General features: G+C 33.7%; 2 protein-coding genes across 2 annotated transcripts; one reads left to right on the top strand and one right to left on the bottom strand.

Moving 5' to 3' along the window:
- The first annotated feature begins 13,509 nt into the window (after positions 1 to 13,509).
- Positions 13,510 to 14,633, top strand: LOC131635360 (costars family protein At4g33640-like). The gene is made up of 2 exons (XM_058905978.1): positions 13,510 to 13,704; positions 14,240 to 14,633. The coding sequence occupies exons 1-2, from the start codon at positions 13,621 to 13,623 to the stop codon at positions 14,417 to 14,419; spliced, it is 264 nt and encodes an 87-aa protein (XP_058761961.1). The 5' UTR covers positions 13,510 to 13,620; the 3' UTR covers positions 14,420 to 14,633.
- A 156-nt stretch (positions 14,634 to 14,789) lies between these two features.
- LOC131635370 (KH domain-containing protein HEN4-like) lies at positions 14,790 to 20,389 on the bottom strand. The gene is made up of 7 exons (XM_058905989.1): positions 19,711 to 20,389; positions 17,443 to 17,910; positions 17,062 to 17,323; positions 16,067 to 16,347; positions 15,906 to 15,988; positions 15,581 to 15,692; positions 14,790 to 15,255 (listed from the first exon to the last, which is right to left on the bottom strand). Exons 1-7 carry the CDS (start codon positions 20,224 to 20,226, stop codon positions 15,118 to 15,120), a joined length of 1,860 nt encoding a protein of 619 aa, XP_058761972.1. The 5' UTR covers positions 20,227 to 20,389; the 3' UTR covers positions 14,790 to 15,117.
- Between the last annotated feature and the right edge of the window lie 578 nt (positions 20,390 to 20,967).

The raw sequence follows: 20,967 nt of genomic DNA on the forward strand, positions 1-20,967 counted from the left end.
CCACCGGAGGAGCCTCTTCAACAACCACCTCTACAACGAGTACCTGCTCCTCCACATCGAGCACCACTACAATTGTCTCCTCCACAACTGGTACCTCCACAACTGGCTTCTCCACAACCGAGACATGCACAACTGGCTCCTCCATAGGTACTGGCTCACCCTCGGGTACATGTACCTCCGTAGTAGTAGCAATTATAGCAGTCCGACGTCTGGGTGCATGGTATTGCGTCTGCTCAGCCAATCGTTTCTGGTGAGAACCGGTTGAAGGATGTCTTCCAACCCGTAGTTGGGAAGTCTCTGCCTCATCCCTCCGTGTCTAAGCATCCGCTCTATCAACAAGTCTGCCCGCAACAGAACCATCTATAATTACGATCCTAAACAAGTAAATAAGACAAACAAATTAGTTAAAAAATGAACTACCAAAAATTCTGTGATTTTTGGTATTTTTTCAAAAAAATAGGAACTACCAGAAATTCTGAAATTTCCGATATTTTTTCAAAAAAATAGGAACTGCCAGAAATTCTGAAGTTTCCGATATTTAAAAAAAAAAAAATTAAACTACTGGAATTTTCAAATTTTCCGCTACAAATACCTCTATAATGTACGAAAATTTTGAAATTTCCGTGAATTTCTATCGGAAATTTTGAAAAATAATCGAAAATACTTACTATTTAGTGAAATTTCCGATAGTCGCCTCAAAATTTCCAGTATCGTCCCAAATATTTAAAATTTTTGACATTTGCCTATAAATTTTGTGAAATGATGAATATTTTAGTTTAGATATTTTGATCTTTCATATGCTTTGGCGAGAGTGTCAGGTAAAACTGTGGAAAAACTCCTAACAAATTAGGGTTTAAAAAAATATAAATTAAAATTATTTTGATTGGAAAACAGCCTTTGTTAACCTAACAACATAACATATTTTGATTGAATTTGAATATTTTGATTGGAAAACAGCCTTTGTTAACCTAACAACATAACATATTTTGATTGAATTTGAATATTTTGATTGGAAAACAACCTTTGTTAACCTAACAACATAACATATTTTGATTGAATTTGAATATTTTGATTGGAAAACAGCCTTTGTTAACCTAACAACATAACATATTTTGATTGAATTTGAATATTTTGATTGGAAAACAGCCTTTGTTAACCTAACAACATAACATATTTTGATTGAATTTGAATATTTTGATTGGAAAACAGCCTTTGTTAACCTAACAACATAACATATTTTGATTGAATTTGAATATTTTGATTGGAAAACAGCCTTTGTTAACCTAACAACATAACATATTTTGATTGAATTTGAATATTTTGATTGGAAAACAGCCTTTGTTAACCTAACAACATAACATATTTTGATTGAATTTGAATATTTTGATTGGAAAACAGCCTTTGTTAACCTAACAACATAACATATTTTGATTGAATTTGAATATTTTGATTGGAAAACAGCCTTTGTTAACCTAACAACATAACATATTTTGATTGAATTTGAATATTTTGATTGGAAAACAGCCTTTGTTAACCTAACAACATAACATATTTTGATTGAATTTGAATATTTTGATTGGAAAACAGCCTTTGTTAACCTAACAACATAACATATTTTGATTGAATTTGAATATTTTGATTGGAAAACAGCCTTTGTTAACCTAACAACATAACATATTATAATAAATTTGTAATAACCTGATGCCGGGCTAAGAGAAGATGTTCAGCTTCGAGTTCCAATTCTGTTAATTTCTTTTGAAAGTGCTTCATGTTCTCATTCATATTTGAAAGGAAAAAAACTCCTGAAAAAAGTTGTAAACAAAATTATATCTAGAGAATCAAAAACAGACATTCGCGCAGCAACGTCAAAAGCAGTGAACAATATTGTAAGGAATCCCAATTTCTTTCAAAACAGCATGTAAGATCGCACAGTGCATTAAGGAATGATTGAAGAACTTACGGTTCCTTGAGGGATGAAGAGAGACGGCGAAGAGGTGAGTTGCGACGGCAGGTTGACGCGGTGGTGACAGAACGGAGATGCCGCCTGCGTTTTCCGCGTGGTTGAGTTGAGTACGACTACAATGAAGACAGAGCTGCAAGGATGGGCCTCTTTTTAAAAGAAAGTGGACTGGGCTTGGCATTCCAATCTTACGAGAAATCTAACTGGCACCCCCAATTTGTACCTAACAACCCCACATACCAATTTGTACCTAAATATTCAAAATATCTTCTCATTTTTTTCATTAATCAATTTTTGTAAAAATTTCTCTCAGGCGCAAAATATCTGGTATTGTCTACAAAATATTCAGTATATGTTCAGAATATTTGAAATGTTTGGTGTGTGATTTACCAAAAATTTCAAAAAAATTCGGTATATTGGATATTTTTCACACTCTTTAAAAATTTATAGTATTATTTTTGTGTGGTTGTGATTGTGCCAATACTTTTGTAGGGTTGTGATTGCAACGACACTTTTGTGTGATCCCTAATGATTTAAAACTTGTATAGATATGATTCATATGTTATTAACAAAAAAACATCTCAATGTCTTAATTTTGGTATCTCGCTTTTGTGTACTTCAACGACATGAATTCTCCTATTGATTTTAGGCTCACAAAGAACACCCCTCTTTATGCTCTAAAATCCAAACGGATTGTCACTTGCACTACCCAAACAACAGAAGGGTCCAATCTAGGTGGATGCAATAATTGTGAGATTAGTTGAGATATTATGACGATGTTGAAACATCCTGAATCATTTATCAATGTTTAAGTTATGTTCATGTTATTTTCATGTTAAGTTATGTTTATTTTATTGCTCATAATGTAGACGCGTGTGTCGTGGCGTCTGTTTCAGCAGAAGACACCTCATAAACCACCGGAGGAGCCTCTTCAACAACCACCTCTACAACGAGTACCTGCTCCTCCACATCGAGCACCACTACAATTGTCTCCTCCACAACTGGTACCTCCACAACTGGCTTCTCCACAACCGAGACATGCACAACTGGCTCCTCCATAGGTACTGGCTCACCCTCGGGTACATGTACCTCCGTAGTAGTAGCAATTATAGCAGTCCGACGTCTGGGTGCATGGTATTGCGTCTGCTCAGCCAATCGTTTCTGGTGAGAACCGGTTGAAGGATGTCTTCCAACCCGTAGTTGGGAAGTCTCTGCCTCATCCCTCCGTGTCTAAGCATCCGCTCTATCAACAAGTCTGCCCGCAACAGAACCATCTATAATTACGATCCTAAACAAGTAAATAAGACAAACAAATTAGTTAAAAAATGAACTACCAAAAATTCTGTGATTTTTGGTATTTTTTCAAAAAAATAGGAACTACCAGAAATTCTGAAATTTCCGATATTTTTTCAAAAAAATAGGAACTGCCAGAAATTCTGAAGTTTCCGATATTTAAAAAAAAAAAAAATTAAACTACTGGAATTTTCAAATTTTCCGCTACAAATACCTCTATAATGTACGAAAATTTTGAAATTTCCGTGAATTTCTATCGGAAATTTTGAAAAATAATCGAAAATACTTACTATTTAGTGAAATTTCCGATAGTCGCCTCAAAATTTCCAGTATCGTCCCAAATATTTAAAATTTTTGACATTTGCCTATAAATTTTGTGAAATGATGAATATTTTAGTTTAGATATTTTGATCTTTCATATGCTTTGGCGAGAGTGTCAGGTAAAACTGTGGAAAAACTCCTAACAAATTAGGGTTTAAAAAAATATAAATTAAAATTATTTTGATTGGAAAACAGCCTTTGTTAACCTAACAACATAACATATTTTGATTGAATTTGAATATTTTGATTGGAAAACAGCCTTTGTTAACCTAACAACATAACATAATTTGATTGAATTTGAATATTTTGATTGGAAAACAACCTTTGTTAACCTAACAACATAACATATTTTGATTGAATTTGAATATTTTGATTGGAAAACAGCCTTTGTTAACCTAACAACATAACATATTTTGATTGAATTTGAATATTTTGATTGGAAAACAGCCTTTGTTAACCTAACAACATAACATATTTTGATTGAATTTGAATATTTTGATTGGAAAACAGCCTTTGTTAACCTAACAACATAACATATTTTGATTGAATTTGAATATTTTGATTGGAAAACAGCCTTTGTTAACCTAACAACATAACATATTTTGATTGAATTTGAATATTTTGATTGGAAAACAACCTTTGTTAACCTAACAACATAACATATTTTGATTGAATTTGAATATTTTGATTGGAAAACAGCCTTTGTTAACCTAACAACATAACATATTTTGATTGAATTTGAATATTTTGATTGGAAAACAGCCTTTGTTAACCTAACAACATAACATATTTTGATTGAATTTGAATATTTTGATTGGAAAACAGCCTTTGTTAACCTAACAACATAACATATTTTGATTGAATTTGAATATTTTGATTGGAAAACAGCCTTTGTTAACCTAACAACATAACATATTTTGATTGAAATTGAATATTTTGATTGGAAAACAGCCTTTGTTAACCTAACAACATAACATATTTTGATTGAATTTGAATATTTTGATTGGAAAACAGCCTTTGTTAACCTAACAACATAACATATTTTGATTGAATTTGAATATTTTGATTGGAAAACAGCCTTTGTTAACCTAACAACATAACATATTTTGATTGAATTTGAATATTTTGATTGGAAAACAGCCTTTGTTAACCTAACAACATAACATATTTTGATTGAATTTGAATATTTTGATTGGAAAACAGCCTTTGTTAACCTAACAACATAACATATTTTGATTGAATTTGAATATTTTGATTGGAAAACAGCCTTTGTTAACCTAACAACATAACATATTTTGATTGAATTTGAATATTTTGATTGGAAAACAGCCTTTGTTAACCTAACAACATAACATATTTTGATTGAATTTGAATATTTTGATTGGAAAACAGCCTTTGTTAACCTAACAACATAACATATTTTGATTGAATTTGAATATTTTGATTGGAAAACAGCCTTTGTTAACCTAACAACATAACATATTTTGATTGAATTTGAATATTTTGATTGGAAAACAGCCTTTGTTAACCTAACAACATAACATATTTTGATTGAATTTGAATATTTTGATTGGAAAACAGCCTTTGTTAACCTAACAACATAACATATTTTGATTGAATTTGAATATTTTGATTGGAAAACAGCCTTTGTTAACCTAACAACATAACATATTTTGATTGAATTTGAATATTTTGATTGGAAAACAGCCTTTGTTAACCTAACAACATAACATATTTTGATTGAATTTGAATATTTTGATTGGAAAACAGCCTTTGTTAACCTAACAACATAACATATTATAATAAATTTGTAATAACCTGATGCCGGGCTAAGAGAAGATGTTCAGCTTCGAGTTCCAATTCTGTTAATTTCTTTTGAAAGTGCTTCATGTTCTCATTCATATTTGAAAGGAAAAAAACTCCTGAAAAAAGTTGTAAACAAAATTATATCTAGAGAATCAAAAACAGACATTCGCGCAGCAACGTCAAAAGCAGTGAACAATATTGTAAGGAATCCCAATTTCTTTCAAAACAGCATGTAAGATCGCACAGTGCATTAAGGAATGATTGAAGAACTTACGGTTCCTTGAGGGATGAAGAGAGACGGCGAAGAGGTGAGTTGCGACGGCAGGTTGACGCGGTGGTGACAGAACGGAGATGCCGCCTGCGTTTTCCGCGTGGTTGAGTTGAGTACGACTACAATGAAGACAGAGCTGCAAGGATGGGCCTCTTTTTAAAAGAAAGTGGACTGGGCTTGGCATTCCAATCTTACGAGAAATCTAACTGGCACCCCCAATTTGTACCTAACAACCCCACATACCAATTTGTACCTAAATATTCAAAATATCTTCTCATTTTTTTCATTAATCAATTTTTGTAAAAATTTCTCTCAGGCGCAAAATATCTGGTATTGTCTACAAAATATTCAGTATATGTTCAGAATATTTGAAATGTTTGGTGTGTGATTTACCAAAAATTTCAAAAAAATTCGGTATATTGGATATTTTTCACACTCTTTAAAAATTTATAGTATTATTTTTGTGTGGTTGTGATTGTGCCAATACTTTTGTAGGGTTGTGATTGCAACGACACTTTTGTGTGATCCCTAATGATTTAAAACTTGTATAGATATGATTCATATGTTATTAACAAAAAAACATCTCAATGTCTTAATTTTGGTATCTCGCTTTTGTGTACTTCAACGACATGAATTCTCCTATTGATTTTAGGCTCACAAAGAACACCCCTCTTTATGCTCTAAAATCCAAACGGATTGTCACTTGCACTACCCAAACAACAGAAGGGTCCAATCTAGGTGGATGCAATAATTGTGAGATTAGTTGAGATATTATGACGATGTTGAAACATCCTGAATCATTTATCAATGTTTAAGTTATGTTCATGTTATTTTCATGTTAAGTTATGTTTATTTTATTGCTCATAATGTAGACGCGTGTGTCGTGGCGTCTGTTTCAGCAGAAGACACCTCATAAACCACCGGAGGAGCCTCTTCAACAACCACCTCTACAACGAGTACCTGCTCCTCCACATCGAGCACCACTACAATTGTCTCCTCCACAACTGGTACCTCCACAACTGGCTTCTCCACAACCGAGACATGCACAACTGGCTCCTCCATAGGTACTGGCTCACCCTCGGGTACATGTACCTCCGTAGTAGTAGCAATTATAGCAGTCCGACGTCTGGGTGCATGGTATTGCGTCTGCTCAGCCAATCGTTTCTGGTGAGAACCGGTTGAAGGATGTCTTCCAACCCGTAGTTGGGAAGTCTCTGCCTCATCCCTCCGTGTCTAAGCATCCACTCTATCAACAAGTCTGCCCGCAACAGAACCATCTATAATTACAATCCTAAACAAGTAAATAAGACAAACAAATTAGTTAAAAAATGAACTACCAAAAATTCTGTGATTTTTGGTATTTTTTCAAAAAAATAGGAACTACCAGAAATTCTGAAATTTCCGATATTTTTTCAAAAAAATAGGAACTGCCAGAAATTCTGAAGTTTCCGATATTTAAAAAAAAAAAATTAAACTACTGGAATTTTCAAATTTTCCGCTACAAATACCTCTATAATGTACGAAAATTTTGAAATTTCCGTGAATTTCTATCGGAAATTTTGAAAAATAATCGAAAATACTTACTATTTAGTGAAATTTCCGATAGTCGCCTCAAAATTTCCAGTATCGTCCCAAATATTTAAAATTTTTGACATTTGCCTATAAATTTTGTGAAATGATGAATATTTTAGTTTAGATATTTTGATCTTTCATATGCTTTGGCGAGAGTGTCAGGTAAAACTGTGGAAAAACTCCTAACAAATTAGGGTTTAAAAAAATATAAATTAAAATTATTTTGATTGGAAAACAGCCTTTGTTAACCTAACAACATAACATATTTTGATTGAATTTGAATATTTTGATTGGAAAACAGCCTTTGTTAACCTAACAACATAACATAATTTGATTGAATTTGAATATTTTGATTGGAAAACAACCTTTGTTAACCTAACAACATAACATATTTTGATTGAATTTGAATATTTTGATTGGAAAACAGCCTTTGTTAACCTAACAACATAACATATTTTGATTGAATTTGAATATTTTGATTGGAAAACAGCCTTTGTTAACCTAACAACATAACATATTTTGATTGAATTTGAATATTTTGATTGGAAAACAGCCTTTGTTAACCTAACAACATAACATATTTTGATTGAATTTGAATATTTTGATTGGAAAACAGCCTTTGTTAACCTAACAACATAACATATTTTGATTGAATTTGAATATTTTGATTGGAAAACAGCCTTTGTTAACCTAACAACATAACATATTTTGATTGAATTTGAATATTTTGATTGGAAAACAGCCTTTGTTAACCTAACAACATAACATATTTTGATTGAATTTGAATATTTTGATTGGAAAACAGCCTTTGTTAACCTAACAACATAACATATTTTGATTGAATTTGAATATTTTGATTGGAAAACAGCCTTTGTTAACCTAACAACATAACATATTTTGATTGAATTTGAATATTTTGATTGGAAAACAGCCTTTGTTAACCTAACAACATAACATATTTTGATTGAATTTGAATATTTTGATTGGAAAACAGCCTTTGTTAACCTAACAACATAACATATTATAATAAATTTGTAATAACCTGATGCCGGGCTAAGAGAAGATGTTCAGCTTCGAGTTCCAATTCTGTTAATTTCTTTTGAAAGTGCTTCATGTTCTCATTCATATTTGAAAGGAAAAAAACTCCTGAAAAAAGTTGTAAACAAAATTATATCTAGAGAATCAAAAACAGACATTCGCGCAGCAACGTCAAAAGCAGTGAACAATATTGTAAGGAATCCCAATTTCTTTCAAAACAGCATGTAAGATCGCACAGTGCATTAAGGAATGATTGAAGAACTTACGGTTCCTTGAGGGATGAAGAGAGACGGCGAAGAGGTGAGTTGCGACGGCAGGTTGACGCGGTGGTGACAGAACGGAGATGCCGCCTGCGTTTTCCGCGTGGTTGAGTTGAGTACGACTACAATGAAGACAGAGCTGCAAGGATGGGCCTCTTTTTAAAAGAAAGTGGACTGGGCTTGGCATTCCAATCTTACGAGAAATCTAACTGGCACCCCCAATTTGTACCTAACAACCCCACATACCAATTTGTACCTAAATATTCAAAATATCTTCTCATTTTTTTCATTAATCAATTTTTGTAAAAATTTCTCTCAGGCGCAAAATATCTGGTATTGTCTACAAAATATTCAGTATATGTTCAGAATATTTGAAATGTTTGGTGTGTGATTTACCAAAAATTTCAAAAAAATTCGGTATATTGGATATTTTTCACACTCTTTAAAAATTTATAGTATTATTTTTGTGTGGTTGTGATTGTGCCAATACTTTTGTAGGGTTGTGATTGCAACGACACTTTTGTGTGATCCCTAATGATTTAAAACTTGTATAGATATGATTCATATGTTATTAACAAAAAAACATCTCAATGTCTTAATTTTGGTATCTCGCTTTTGTGTACTTCAACGACATGAATTCTCCTATTGATTTTAGGCTCACAAAGAACACCCCTCTTTATGCTCTAAAATCCAAACGGATTGTCACTTGCACTACCCAAACAACAGAAGGGTCCAATCTAGGTGGATGCAATAATTGTGAGATTAGTTGAGATATTATGACGATGTTGAAACATCCTGAATCATTTATCAATGTTTAAGTTATGTTCATGTTATTTTCATGTTAAGTTATGTTTATTTTATTGCTCATAATGTAGACGCGTGTGTCGTGGCGTCTGTTTCAGCAGAAGACACCTCATAAACCACCGGAGGAGCCTCTTCAACAACCACCTCTACAACGAGTACCTGCTCCTCCACATCGAGCACCACTACAATTGTCTCCTCCACAACTGGTACCTCCACAACTGGCTTCTCCACAACCGAGACATGCACAACTGGCTCCTCCATAGGTACTGGCTCACCCTCGGGTACATGTACCTCCGTAGTAGTAGCAATTATAGCAGTCCGACGTCTGGGTGCATGGTATTGCGTCTGCTCAGCCAATCGTTTCTGGTGAGAACCGGTTGAAGGATGTCTTCCAACCCGTAGTTGGGAAGTCTCTGCCTCATCCCTCCGTGTCTAAGCATCCGCTCTATCAACAAGTCTGCCCGCAACAGAACCATCTATAATTACGATCCTAAACAAGTAAATAAGACAAACAAATTAGTTAAAAAATGAACTACCAAAAATTCTGTGATTTTTGGTATTTTTTCAAAAAAATAGGAACTACCAGAAATTCTGAAATTTCCGATATTTTTTCAAAAAAATAGGAACTGCCAGAAATTCTGAAGTTTCCGATATTTAAAAAAAAAAATTAAACTACTGGAATTTTCAAATTTTCCGCTACAAATACCTCTATAATGTACGAAAATTTTGAAATTTCCGTGAATTTCTATCGGAAATTTTGAAAAATAATCGAAAATACTTACTATTTAGTGAAATTTCCGATAGTCGCCTCAAAATTTCCAGTATCGTCCCAAATATTTAAAATTTTTGACATTTGCCTATAAATTTTGTGAAATGATGAATATTTTAGTTTAGATATTTTGATCTTTCATATGCTTTGGCGAGAGTGTCAGGTAAAACTGTGGAAAAACTCCTAACAAATTAGGGTTTAAAAAAATATAAATTAAAATTATTTTGATTGGAAAACAGCCTTTGTTAACCTAACAACATAACATATTTTGATTGAATTTGAATATTTTGATTGGAAAACAGCCTTTGTTAACCTAACAACATAACATATTTTGATTGAATTTGAATATTTTGATTGGAAAACAGCCTTTGTTAACCTAACAACATAACATATTTTGATTGAATTTGAATATTTTGATTGGAAAACAGCCTTTGTTAACCTAACAACATAACATATTTTGATTGAATTTGAATATTTTGATTGGAAAACAACCTTTGTTAACCTAACAACATAACATATTTTGATTGAATTTGAATATTTTGATTGGAAAACAGCCTTTGTTAACCTAACAACATAACATATTTTGATTGAATTTGAATATTTTGATTGGAAAACAGCCTTTGTTAACCTAACAACATAACATATTTTGATTGAATTTGAATATTTTGATTGGAAAACAGCCTTTGTTAACCTAACAACATAACATATTTTGATTGAATTTGAATATTTTGATTGGAAAACAGCCTTTGTTAACCTAACAACATAACATATTTTGATTGAATTTGAATATTTTGATTGGAAAACAGCCTTTGTTAACCTAACAACATAACATATTTTGATTGAATTTGAATATTTTGATTGGAAAACAGCCTTTGTTAACCTAACAACATAACATATTTTGATTGAATTTGAATATTTTGATTGGAAAACAGCCTTTGTTAACCTAACAACATAACATATTTTGATTGAATTTGAATATTTTGATTGGAAAACAGCCTTTGTTAACCTAACAACATAACATATTATAATAAATTTGTAATAACCTGATGCCGGGCTAAGAGAAGATGTTCAGCTTCGAGCTCCAATTCTGTTAATTTCTTTTGAAAGTGCTTCATGTTCTCATTCATATTTGAAAGGAAAAAAACTCCTGAAAAAAGTTGTAAACAAAATTATATCTAGAGAATCAAAAACAGACATTCGCGCAGCAACGTCAAAAGCAGTGAACAATATTGTAAGGAATCCCAATTTCTTTCAAAACAGCATGTAAGATCGCACAGTGCATTAAGGAATGATTGAAGAACTTACGGTTCCTTGAGGGATGAAGAGAGACGGCGAAGAGGTGAGTTGCGACGGCAGGTTGACGCGGTGGTGACAGAACGGAGATGCCGCCTGCGTTTTCCGCGTGGTTGAGTTGAGTACGACTACAATGAAGACAGAGCTGCAAGGATGGGCCTCTTTTTAAAAGAAAGTGGACTGGGCTTGGCATTCCAATCTTACGAGAAATCTAACTGGCACCCCCAATTTGTACCTAACAACCCCACATACCAATTTGTACCTAAATATTCAAAATATCTTCTCATTTTTTTCATTAATCAATTTTTGTAAAAATTTCTCTCAGGCGCAAAATATCTGGTATTGTCTACAAAATATTCAGTATATGTTCAGAATATTTGAAATGTTTGGTGTGTGATTTACCAAAAATTTCAAAAAAATTCGGTATATTGGATATTTTTCACACTCTTTAAAAATTTATAGTATTATTTTTGTGTGGTTGTGATTGTGCCAATACTTTTGTAGGGTTGTGATTGCAACGACACTTTTGTGTGATCCCTAATGATTTAAAACTTGTATAGATATGATTCATATGTTATTAACAAAAAAACATCTCAATGTCTTAATTTTGGTATCTCGCTTTTGTGTACTTCAACGACATGAATTCTCCTATTGATTTTAGGCTCACAAAGAACACCCCTCTTTATGCTCTAAAATCCAAACGGATTGTCACTTGCACTACCCAAACAACAGAAGGGTCCAATCTAGGTGGATGCAATAATTGTGAGATTAGTTGAGATATTATGACGATGTTGAAACATCCTGAATCATTTATCAATGTTTAAGTTATGTTCATGTTATTTTCATGTTAAGTTATGTTTATTTTATTGCTCATAATGTAGACGCGTGTGTCGTGGCGTCTGTTTCAGCAGAAGACACCTCATAAACCACCGGAGGAGCCTCTTCAACAACCACCTCTACAACGAGTACCTGCTCCTCCACATCGAGCACCACTACAATTGTCTCCTCCACAACTGGTACCTCCACAACTGGCTTCTCCACAACCGAGACATGCACAACTGGCTCCTCCATAGGTACTGGCTCACCCTCGGGTACATGTACCTCCGTAGTAGTAGCAATTATAGCAGTCCGACGTCTGGGTGCATGGTATTGCGTCTGCTCAGCCAATCGTTTCTGGTGAGAACCGGTTGAAGGATGTCTTCCAACCCGTAGTTGGGAAGTCTCTGCCTCATCCCTCCGTGTCTAAGCATCCGCTCTATCAACAAGTCTGCCCGCAACAGAACCATCTATAATTACGATCCTAAACAAGTAAATAAGACAAACAAATTAGTTAAAAAATGAACTACCAAAAATTCTGTGATTTTTGGTATTTTTTCAAAAAAATAGGAACCACCAGAAATTCTGAAATTTCCGATATTTTTTCAAAAAAATAGGAACTGCCAGAAATTCTGAAGTTTCCGATATTTAAAAAAAAAAAATTAAACTACTGGAATTTTCAAATTTTCCGCTACAAATACCTCTATAATGTACGAAAATTTTGAAATTTCCGTGAATTTCTATCGGAAATTTTGAAAAATAATCGAAAATACTTACTATTTAGTGAAATTTCCGATAGTCGCCTCAAAATTTCCAGTATCGTCCCAAATATTTAAAATTTTTGACATTTGCCTATAAATTTTGTGAAATGATGAATATTTTAGTTTAGATATTTTGATCTTTCATATGCTTTGGCGAGAGTGTCAGGTAAAACTGTGGAAAAACTCCTAACAAATTAGGGTTTAAAAAAATATAAATTAAAATTATTTTAAATATATTTTTAACAGAACTGATAAAAGGAATGACCCCACATTGCAATGATCATTGATTCATCTCCTACCCAATAAAAAATATACTAGTGATAAGCACCAACAACATCTATAAAACATCACCCAAGCTTTGCGCTGATAATTATCTTTAATTAAATGGAATAAATATTATTTGTATTATTTTCTCATAACTTAATACACCTATAGTTTAGTATTTAGAAAGCCCCACAAATTATAGGAACTCCCCAAACATTACTTTAATCTATCAAAAGTCCACCATACATTTTACTTTTTGTAACTTGCACATAGATGCAAATATAATAATATCAAAACAAAATATAAAATGCTTTTAGGCTGAACAAAAAACTTCCCACACATAAACAAAGATACTTTCCTGTTTTTGGTGGTCCGAGAAGAAGAATATTGTAATGATGAATGTAGAAGAAGAGGTTGAAAAGCTCAGGGAAGAAATCAAGAGGCTTGGAGAGGTTCAAACAGATGGTTCTTACAAGGTAACAAAATGATTCCTCCTTCTTTATCTTCATCTTTCTATATTCTTCATTATTTTCCTTAGAATCCATATATATATTTTCATGATGCATATAGATAAGCCCTTTTAATAAACACTTGACTCAGATCGAGATATGTTGATAGATATTTATCAATATGATGTAGTTATTGAACGTGATAGCTTTCTTATTCTTATGGATCTAGATGACAAGATCAGTCACAATATTAGGTCTACATTTTGTTCACAGATCTATTCTCTTTTGGGAAATATCACAAGAAACATGCGTTCTCTCTAATAACATATGCATTATTACGAATGTATCTACAAATGCATAATTACCCTTTTCAGTGTACACAAGCATTGAAGTAAGCACTAAACAGCGTATCAATATTTAGTGATTTAAAACTTGTTACATAGAATATAGATCTTGGTCCAAACTCATATGGTATGAAAATCCATGAATCAATTAGGATATAGCAAGTGATGGTGTATTGATTTTCATGCTAGTTGAATAAAATATGTCGTGCATTGTGAAGGTTACATTCGGAACACTCTTTCACGATGATCGGTGCGCAAATATATTTGAAGCACTTGTTGGCACGCTAAGAGCTGCCAAAAAGCGTAAAGTAGTTGCATACGAGGGCGAGCTACTGTTGCAGGGAGTCCATGATAATGTGGTAATCACTCTTAATCCTTCCCCTGCTGCTGTCAACTGATACAACCGCGGAGGATCATTGATCATCCTTGGCTGGCGTGATTCTATTTTGCGTGATTGTGTGTAATATATGCATGTTGGGTAAGGGGTTATAAAAAAAATGCTTGTGAAGAGAACTATGATATGTATCTCTTCATAAACTCATTACCATTTAGTTTGTATATCAATTGTAAAACGTTCAACATATTTTGATTGGTAACTTTGTGCAACAAAAACCCACTATCTCTGTTATAATTATCTTTTTTTTTTATAAATTTTAGTGTGTAATATATGCATGACCAACGATAAAATTTGAAATATTTAAAGGCAAGTTTGTCTAAAACCATGAAATAAAACTACATTCAGTAGTTGAATCAAGACATGGCATGACATCCTTATCAGGAAAATACTTCCAAAAGAATGGTTGAACACAATGAGTTGAAATCTTTATCAGGAAAATACTTCCAAAAGAATAGTTGAACACAATGAGTTGAAGTATACCCTAAAGAGAATCAAGAGACCAGGGTTGAGACGATATATTACCGTTCAATGAACAGCCTGCACTGAATTGATTTATCAAAAGATTATTGGCGGGATAAAATTAATGACCTATACATGCTTTTTGGTGAGGTCAAAAAATTATTCGCAAAAATGGGAAAACTATGTCTGACAAAATTCAAAACTGTTGAAAATTTAAGGGGCATCGGCCAGGTGATATTATCATGATCCATTGATAATAAAAGCTTGGAGAAGGCTCTGCGCTGCTTGGGTTTCATCAGGTGTGCCCGATAAGACAATAGTTGTTCCGTTACTTGTTCCCGGATGAGCTTCATGAATGGTAACCTTGGCACCTGATATCTAAAATGAGAACACAACTAGTTAAAAAGACAGTTTTCAGGCGACTTCCACAGTATCTCTGGATAAGTCACAATGTTCATAAGAACAATGCTGACATATCCAGAGAAAAATATGTAAGCACGAGATGATATAAAGCAGCCAAAGTTTCAAGTACTTTCAGTATCAATGCATAGTTTTTATCTAGGAACAAATTTTTGAGCATATAACCAATTATGAAATCAAATAATTAGAACACACAAGTAAGTTCACAATAATTAACACGACAAGCCTGTAAGCAACCAAACAAAGTATAAGTTTTTGTAAAAACTTAAAGGAAATTATGTACCTGTCTCAACTGATTCAGATTGTTACCATTTTCCCCATACACGCGGCTAATAATATTATTCGGAACCATAAGTTCCACAGTTGTATTAGTTACAACAGAAGTTGCAATTCCACTGCAGACCAAAAAAGAGTAATATTCAGAATATGACAGTATGAGTTCAAAGACACAAACAAACAATATCATGCAGGCATACAAACCATAAGTACTACTTCCTAGTCATCCATATCCTATTGTGTGATACTAGGAAGGCCTATAGTATGTTCTTCATCAAATAATTGATTTATATTAAAGCAGGTCTTTTGTATTTTTTATATATATCACCAACCTGCCAAGATCTAAGCCACCTTTATGAGGAGTCCATCTCCTGCTCACATCATCAGGGAATCCAGAATTTATCCCACCCACCGTCTGTCATCAAATTTAATCATATAACAACAAGGGAAGACTTGGAAAATAAAACAAGCCAATAGAGAGAAAGAGGCATACCTTTGGTGTCCATACCCCTGTTCCAGAAGAGCGGTCTAAATTTCGAGAAAGAGTCAGATGATCTATGCTTTGAGATAAAGAATGAACATTGAGGTCACGATTAGCACCAACAACTGGTGTGCCTCCAAGACTTGAAGGAACGGAGTCACTCGGTCTCCTGTAGATACCAGCTCCACCAGTGTTTTGGGCTATGGCAAAAAAGTTATCTCGCAGTCTACTAGTAGCTTTATATAATGCATCTTGAACATTTGGAAAATCACCTGATATCTGATGAAAAAAATGAACGGATATACAATAGTTAATAAATGCCTGAAGACACCGCAAGATTTTGTGGACTTTGTAAACAAAGTATATTGACACACACATTGTGATTATTGCATAGGGATGAAAGTAAATGCTTGGATATAATAAGAAATATATGTTGAATTATCATAGCATATGTTACAATCACTACACATTTTGCCAAGGAAATTGTGCATATCATCTTTGGAAAGTGTGAAGATCAGATTTCCCCGATCATGCAAACACATGAAGGAAAATTGAGCAGCCACAACATACCAATTGCAATAACTGATATATGCATCAGGAAGACCATCCATATCATTTTGACTAATATGTCGGTGATTTCAAGGGTACAGGTATATAATAAGATACAAAAAAAAAGCCTCAATTTTAAAATGTTACTCTTTCCCTCCATAAAAGAGAAAAAAACAGCTTATATTTCTAATATAGCTCATAAAGGGAAACTGTTTGTTTGAGGGATAAGCAAATACTACCATGTTTAGACACACAAGGTACGCCCTAGCTGTATACAAACCAGACAAAGCATAAGAAAGATATGAAGTGCATTGTTAACTCTTAATTTAAAGGTGAGAAAATTTCTTCTTAAACTTAACAGAATACAGAAAATGACATGTTAAGAAAATATAAAAGCATTCTTAAGCATCTTTTGATTGTAAATCCAAAAAACAAATGATCTCCACACCTGTACCACTCATTATAAGATGCACACTTTGGAACTTGACCATTCCCAATTACTCGGATGTTGGTCCACGTGGCCTTCCGGATTTCGGAGACTATTGCTCCTGCTTTCCCTAACAAAACACCCACTTGGTTGGATGGGACTACAAGTCGTGCAGTGACAGGTGGCCCCTTGTATGATCGCAAGTCTAGCCCCTTCTCAACAGAACCCTCAACAGACCTGCAGAAAATAAGCACAACAGCCTTCTGTGCTGGAGAAAATCTCGATTCAGGATTCTGCCGAAAAAAGAATAAATCAGAAAAAGGAAAATTAACAAGTACACATAATGATACACACTGGAATATTAAGAAGATAAGAAACAACAGTATAAGAAAAACAGTTATATTTGACAAACCTCTAAAGCAGTAACAGTAATCAGCCGATCCTCGCACTCAAATACTGGGGGACCAACAATTATACCAGCTCCTGTTTCGTTCTGAAGAGTTTTCAAAGTACTTCCATCTTTCCCAATTACAGTGTCAATCCTATCACTGGAACAAAGAATTCTAAAGGTAACTTCCAGCTGAAGTGCTTCCGGATCCAGGGCTGAGACTCTATTAGCTTCAGCTGACAACGGATGAACTTTAGAGGCACTGACATCAGACCTAATGGGTGAAGTAGATAATGCAGAGGTCTGCTGCAAATGGCAATCCATATTAGGATCAGTTAAACCCTCATGGGGAACATCAGAAGTTTCACGCTGAGATACTTCATTAGGTCTGGTTCCCATCATCTTTGTTCTGTCGGGAGGAGGAGGAGGACCTTGAAGTCGGCCAGCAATAGCAATGAGGGCCTTCTTAACAGATGATGCAGTGCCTTGTATCTGACAACACTCCCAAAAATATATTTACTCAGTATTTTGAAAAATTAGATAGCATAGATAAATTCGAAGTTCATAGCATATTCAGGTATCCTTTGATTAGTGAGCTATAACATGCTCACAACATTAAGCATGAAATTTAAGTCCTATTTTAAACTGCACCTAAGGTAGCCAAAGCTAAAAGCTAAAACATAATAGAAACCTATAACACCCTTCAAGAGTTGACTCCCTAGCCACCTTAAGGAAACAGTAACCACTAACTAGGTCTACACCTTTAACTTAAACTTCAAACTATACAAGGGTGGAAAGATCTACCAATCTATTCAATTACTTATTTAATTTTAATGGACTGATTTAGTTGGATCATAGTAATTTCTGGCTGTCATGGAAAACCAATTTGATATCCATGAGAATTCTGCTGCTAAGGTCAAATCATAAAAAGAAAACACAAGAAACAAGAGCAGAAATGTGTTACCTAGAGGCAGCCTAAGCTATCACAGAGTACACAATTTTCCTTTGATGATCAATCCATTCCAGGATAGCCCCTAGGAAGCTGGTACATGCCCTACTAGTATGGCGTACCGAAATGAAGTACGGTCACGAGAATGTAGATATATAGACAAGAATTTGTCACGCAATTAAATCTGAGTATTTTATTACTTTCCTTTAAAGCGCGGTTTGTTTAGACTTGTAACTTTGTTGGAAATTTACACATTATCTATGCTACACTTTCCCATTTAACCACAATAACTAATATCATCAATGGCGAGATCTATACAAACATTAATTTATTGGAATTACGCAATTGACCGCCAGTATTTTACTTGTTTAGTCTTGAAATTTTGTAGGGCAACTTGCACATTTCCATGTTATACTTTCCCATTTAACCTCCTAACTAATGTCATTTTCTTTCCTTGTCTACATTGAACAAAAATCAAATCCACCATCTCGATTATTGTCTTTCACATGTCAAAAATGTATTTGTGTAATGGTAAGATATTTCCCTATGACATAGAGGTGACGGGTTCAAATCATGCAAACAGCCTCTTCACTTTTGGTGATATAACTGCATACATCTACTCTCCCCAAACCCCACCTGGTGGAAGCCTCGTCCACTAGACTGCCCTTTATTGTTCATTACCAAGCGGCAGGAGGGTATTATGCACCAGTTCAGTCGGAGGAGGTCCCTCGTTTAACTGATGCTATTTCTTCAAGAGTTATTGCATTTGGATGTAACTACTGAACTGTAGTACAACTTATTTAATTCATATTTCCAATAAATTTAAGTAGCTTAAGCTATTTTTGGTATATTTAAAAACCACGGTGTGACCGCACGGTGCGTAAAAGCTACTAGTCGTAGCTTCAGCAAAACTTATGGAGTATGACTTTCAAGGGTTCAAATATTCATGATACTCATTTACCACGGTTTGCAGTAGTGGTTAATGATATTCAAAACACTGGTTAATTGTGTTGAGTGAATGGTTTACGATTTATAACACCTTGTTATATTCATTAACCAATCCACTGAACATAATTAACCACATATTTACATTGAGATAACCATCTAAGTTGTTGTCAGAATTTGATGTCAAATTCATGCATCAGAAACATCATTTATACTTATCTATCAATTCAATATCTAGTCCAAAATTAACCTAATTGACCAAACCTTAATAACTACAATGCCAACTGAAACTATCAGTGTATCACCAAGTAATCAAAGCAAGCAAGTATTCAATAACATGGAAAAAGCAAAAAGAAACAATGATTTCAGTAATCAGAGAAAGTGAGTAAATAAATAACCTCAATGATTTCATCGGAAGGCTTAATGCAAACCGGCAACTTGTCATTCAAAACCCTAATTCGACATCCAGTATCACTCCTAATCTTCTCCACAACCTTCCCTCCTTTTCCAATAACAGAACCCGCCTGACCACCATTCGCCAACAGCCTACACGAAACCACCCTATCTCCAACTTCTTCAGTCCCTTCACTCTCAGCAGCAGCCACGTCCAGTATCCTCTCAAACACCTTCAGCAAAGCCTCCGTCGCCTTGGGAACTTCTCCGCCATCATGACCTTCATCAAGCTTGATGACAATCACAATAACTCTCTCAGGACACTCCATCGGGGCATTGTCAACTCGGATCTTAGCATCACAGAGTTGCTGAAGCGACTTAATCGCCGAACCGGACTTTCCGATGAAAGCTCCGACGCGTGACGCGTGGCAGAGAAGGCGGAAAACGAAGTGGCTCCTAGTGCGCTTGAAGGGAGCATTGGGATTGCTGGAGTCGGAAATATCAACAGTGTTGCTTCCCATAGTTGAAATTATCGATAAATATTATAAAGTTTTTATTTATTTGAATAAATAAATAAATAAAAATTTGGTTGGTGTGGTTGAGTCTCTGCTCCAAGTTGAATAGAGCAGTTGCAGAGAGCGATAGAGAGGGAGATTGGATATTTATGAGAGGGATAGTGGCAGAAGAGAATTGAGATAGAGCGCGCCGCATTCTCTATTCAATTAATTTAGAGATTATTTTTAATATTATTTTATTTAATATTCTAGATATTTTTTTGAAAAGAAAAAATACCATGTATACTTATTTTGTATATATCCATTAATTTTTGTTACACGTGTACATGCATTTAATAAATTAAAGTATATAAATATTTATAGAGATAATTTAAAAATATATAAAATAATTTATGTGGTATAACTTAATTGAATTTATATATTAAAAAAAAGTAGAGAAATGGATCTCATTTATTAATTTAATCACAGTCAAATAAATGTTTGATATTTTGATTTTTTTTTTTACTTTATTTTGCTTTATTATTAAATTTTTGTAGAATAAATATCTGTAAGATGGTATTTTTTTTAGTTTTATATTTAAAATATTCATATGTTTGACTTTATTGTTACTTATGATAAAAATCAGATATTTTTAATAACTTAAAAAAATTATATATATTAAATATTTGTCTGATGCTTTATTTTATTAAATTTTTATTGTAAAATAAATTTATGTAAGTTTTACATAAAAAGTATTCATATGTTTGA

This window comes from Vicia villosa, linkage group LG1, assembly GCF_029867415.1.
Source record: "Vicia villosa cultivar HV-30 ecotype Madison, WI linkage group LG1, Vvil1.0, whole genome shotgun sequence".
NCBI classification, from domain to species: Eukaryota; Viridiplantae; Streptophyta; class Magnoliopsida; order Fabales; family Fabaceae; genus Vicia; species Vicia villosa.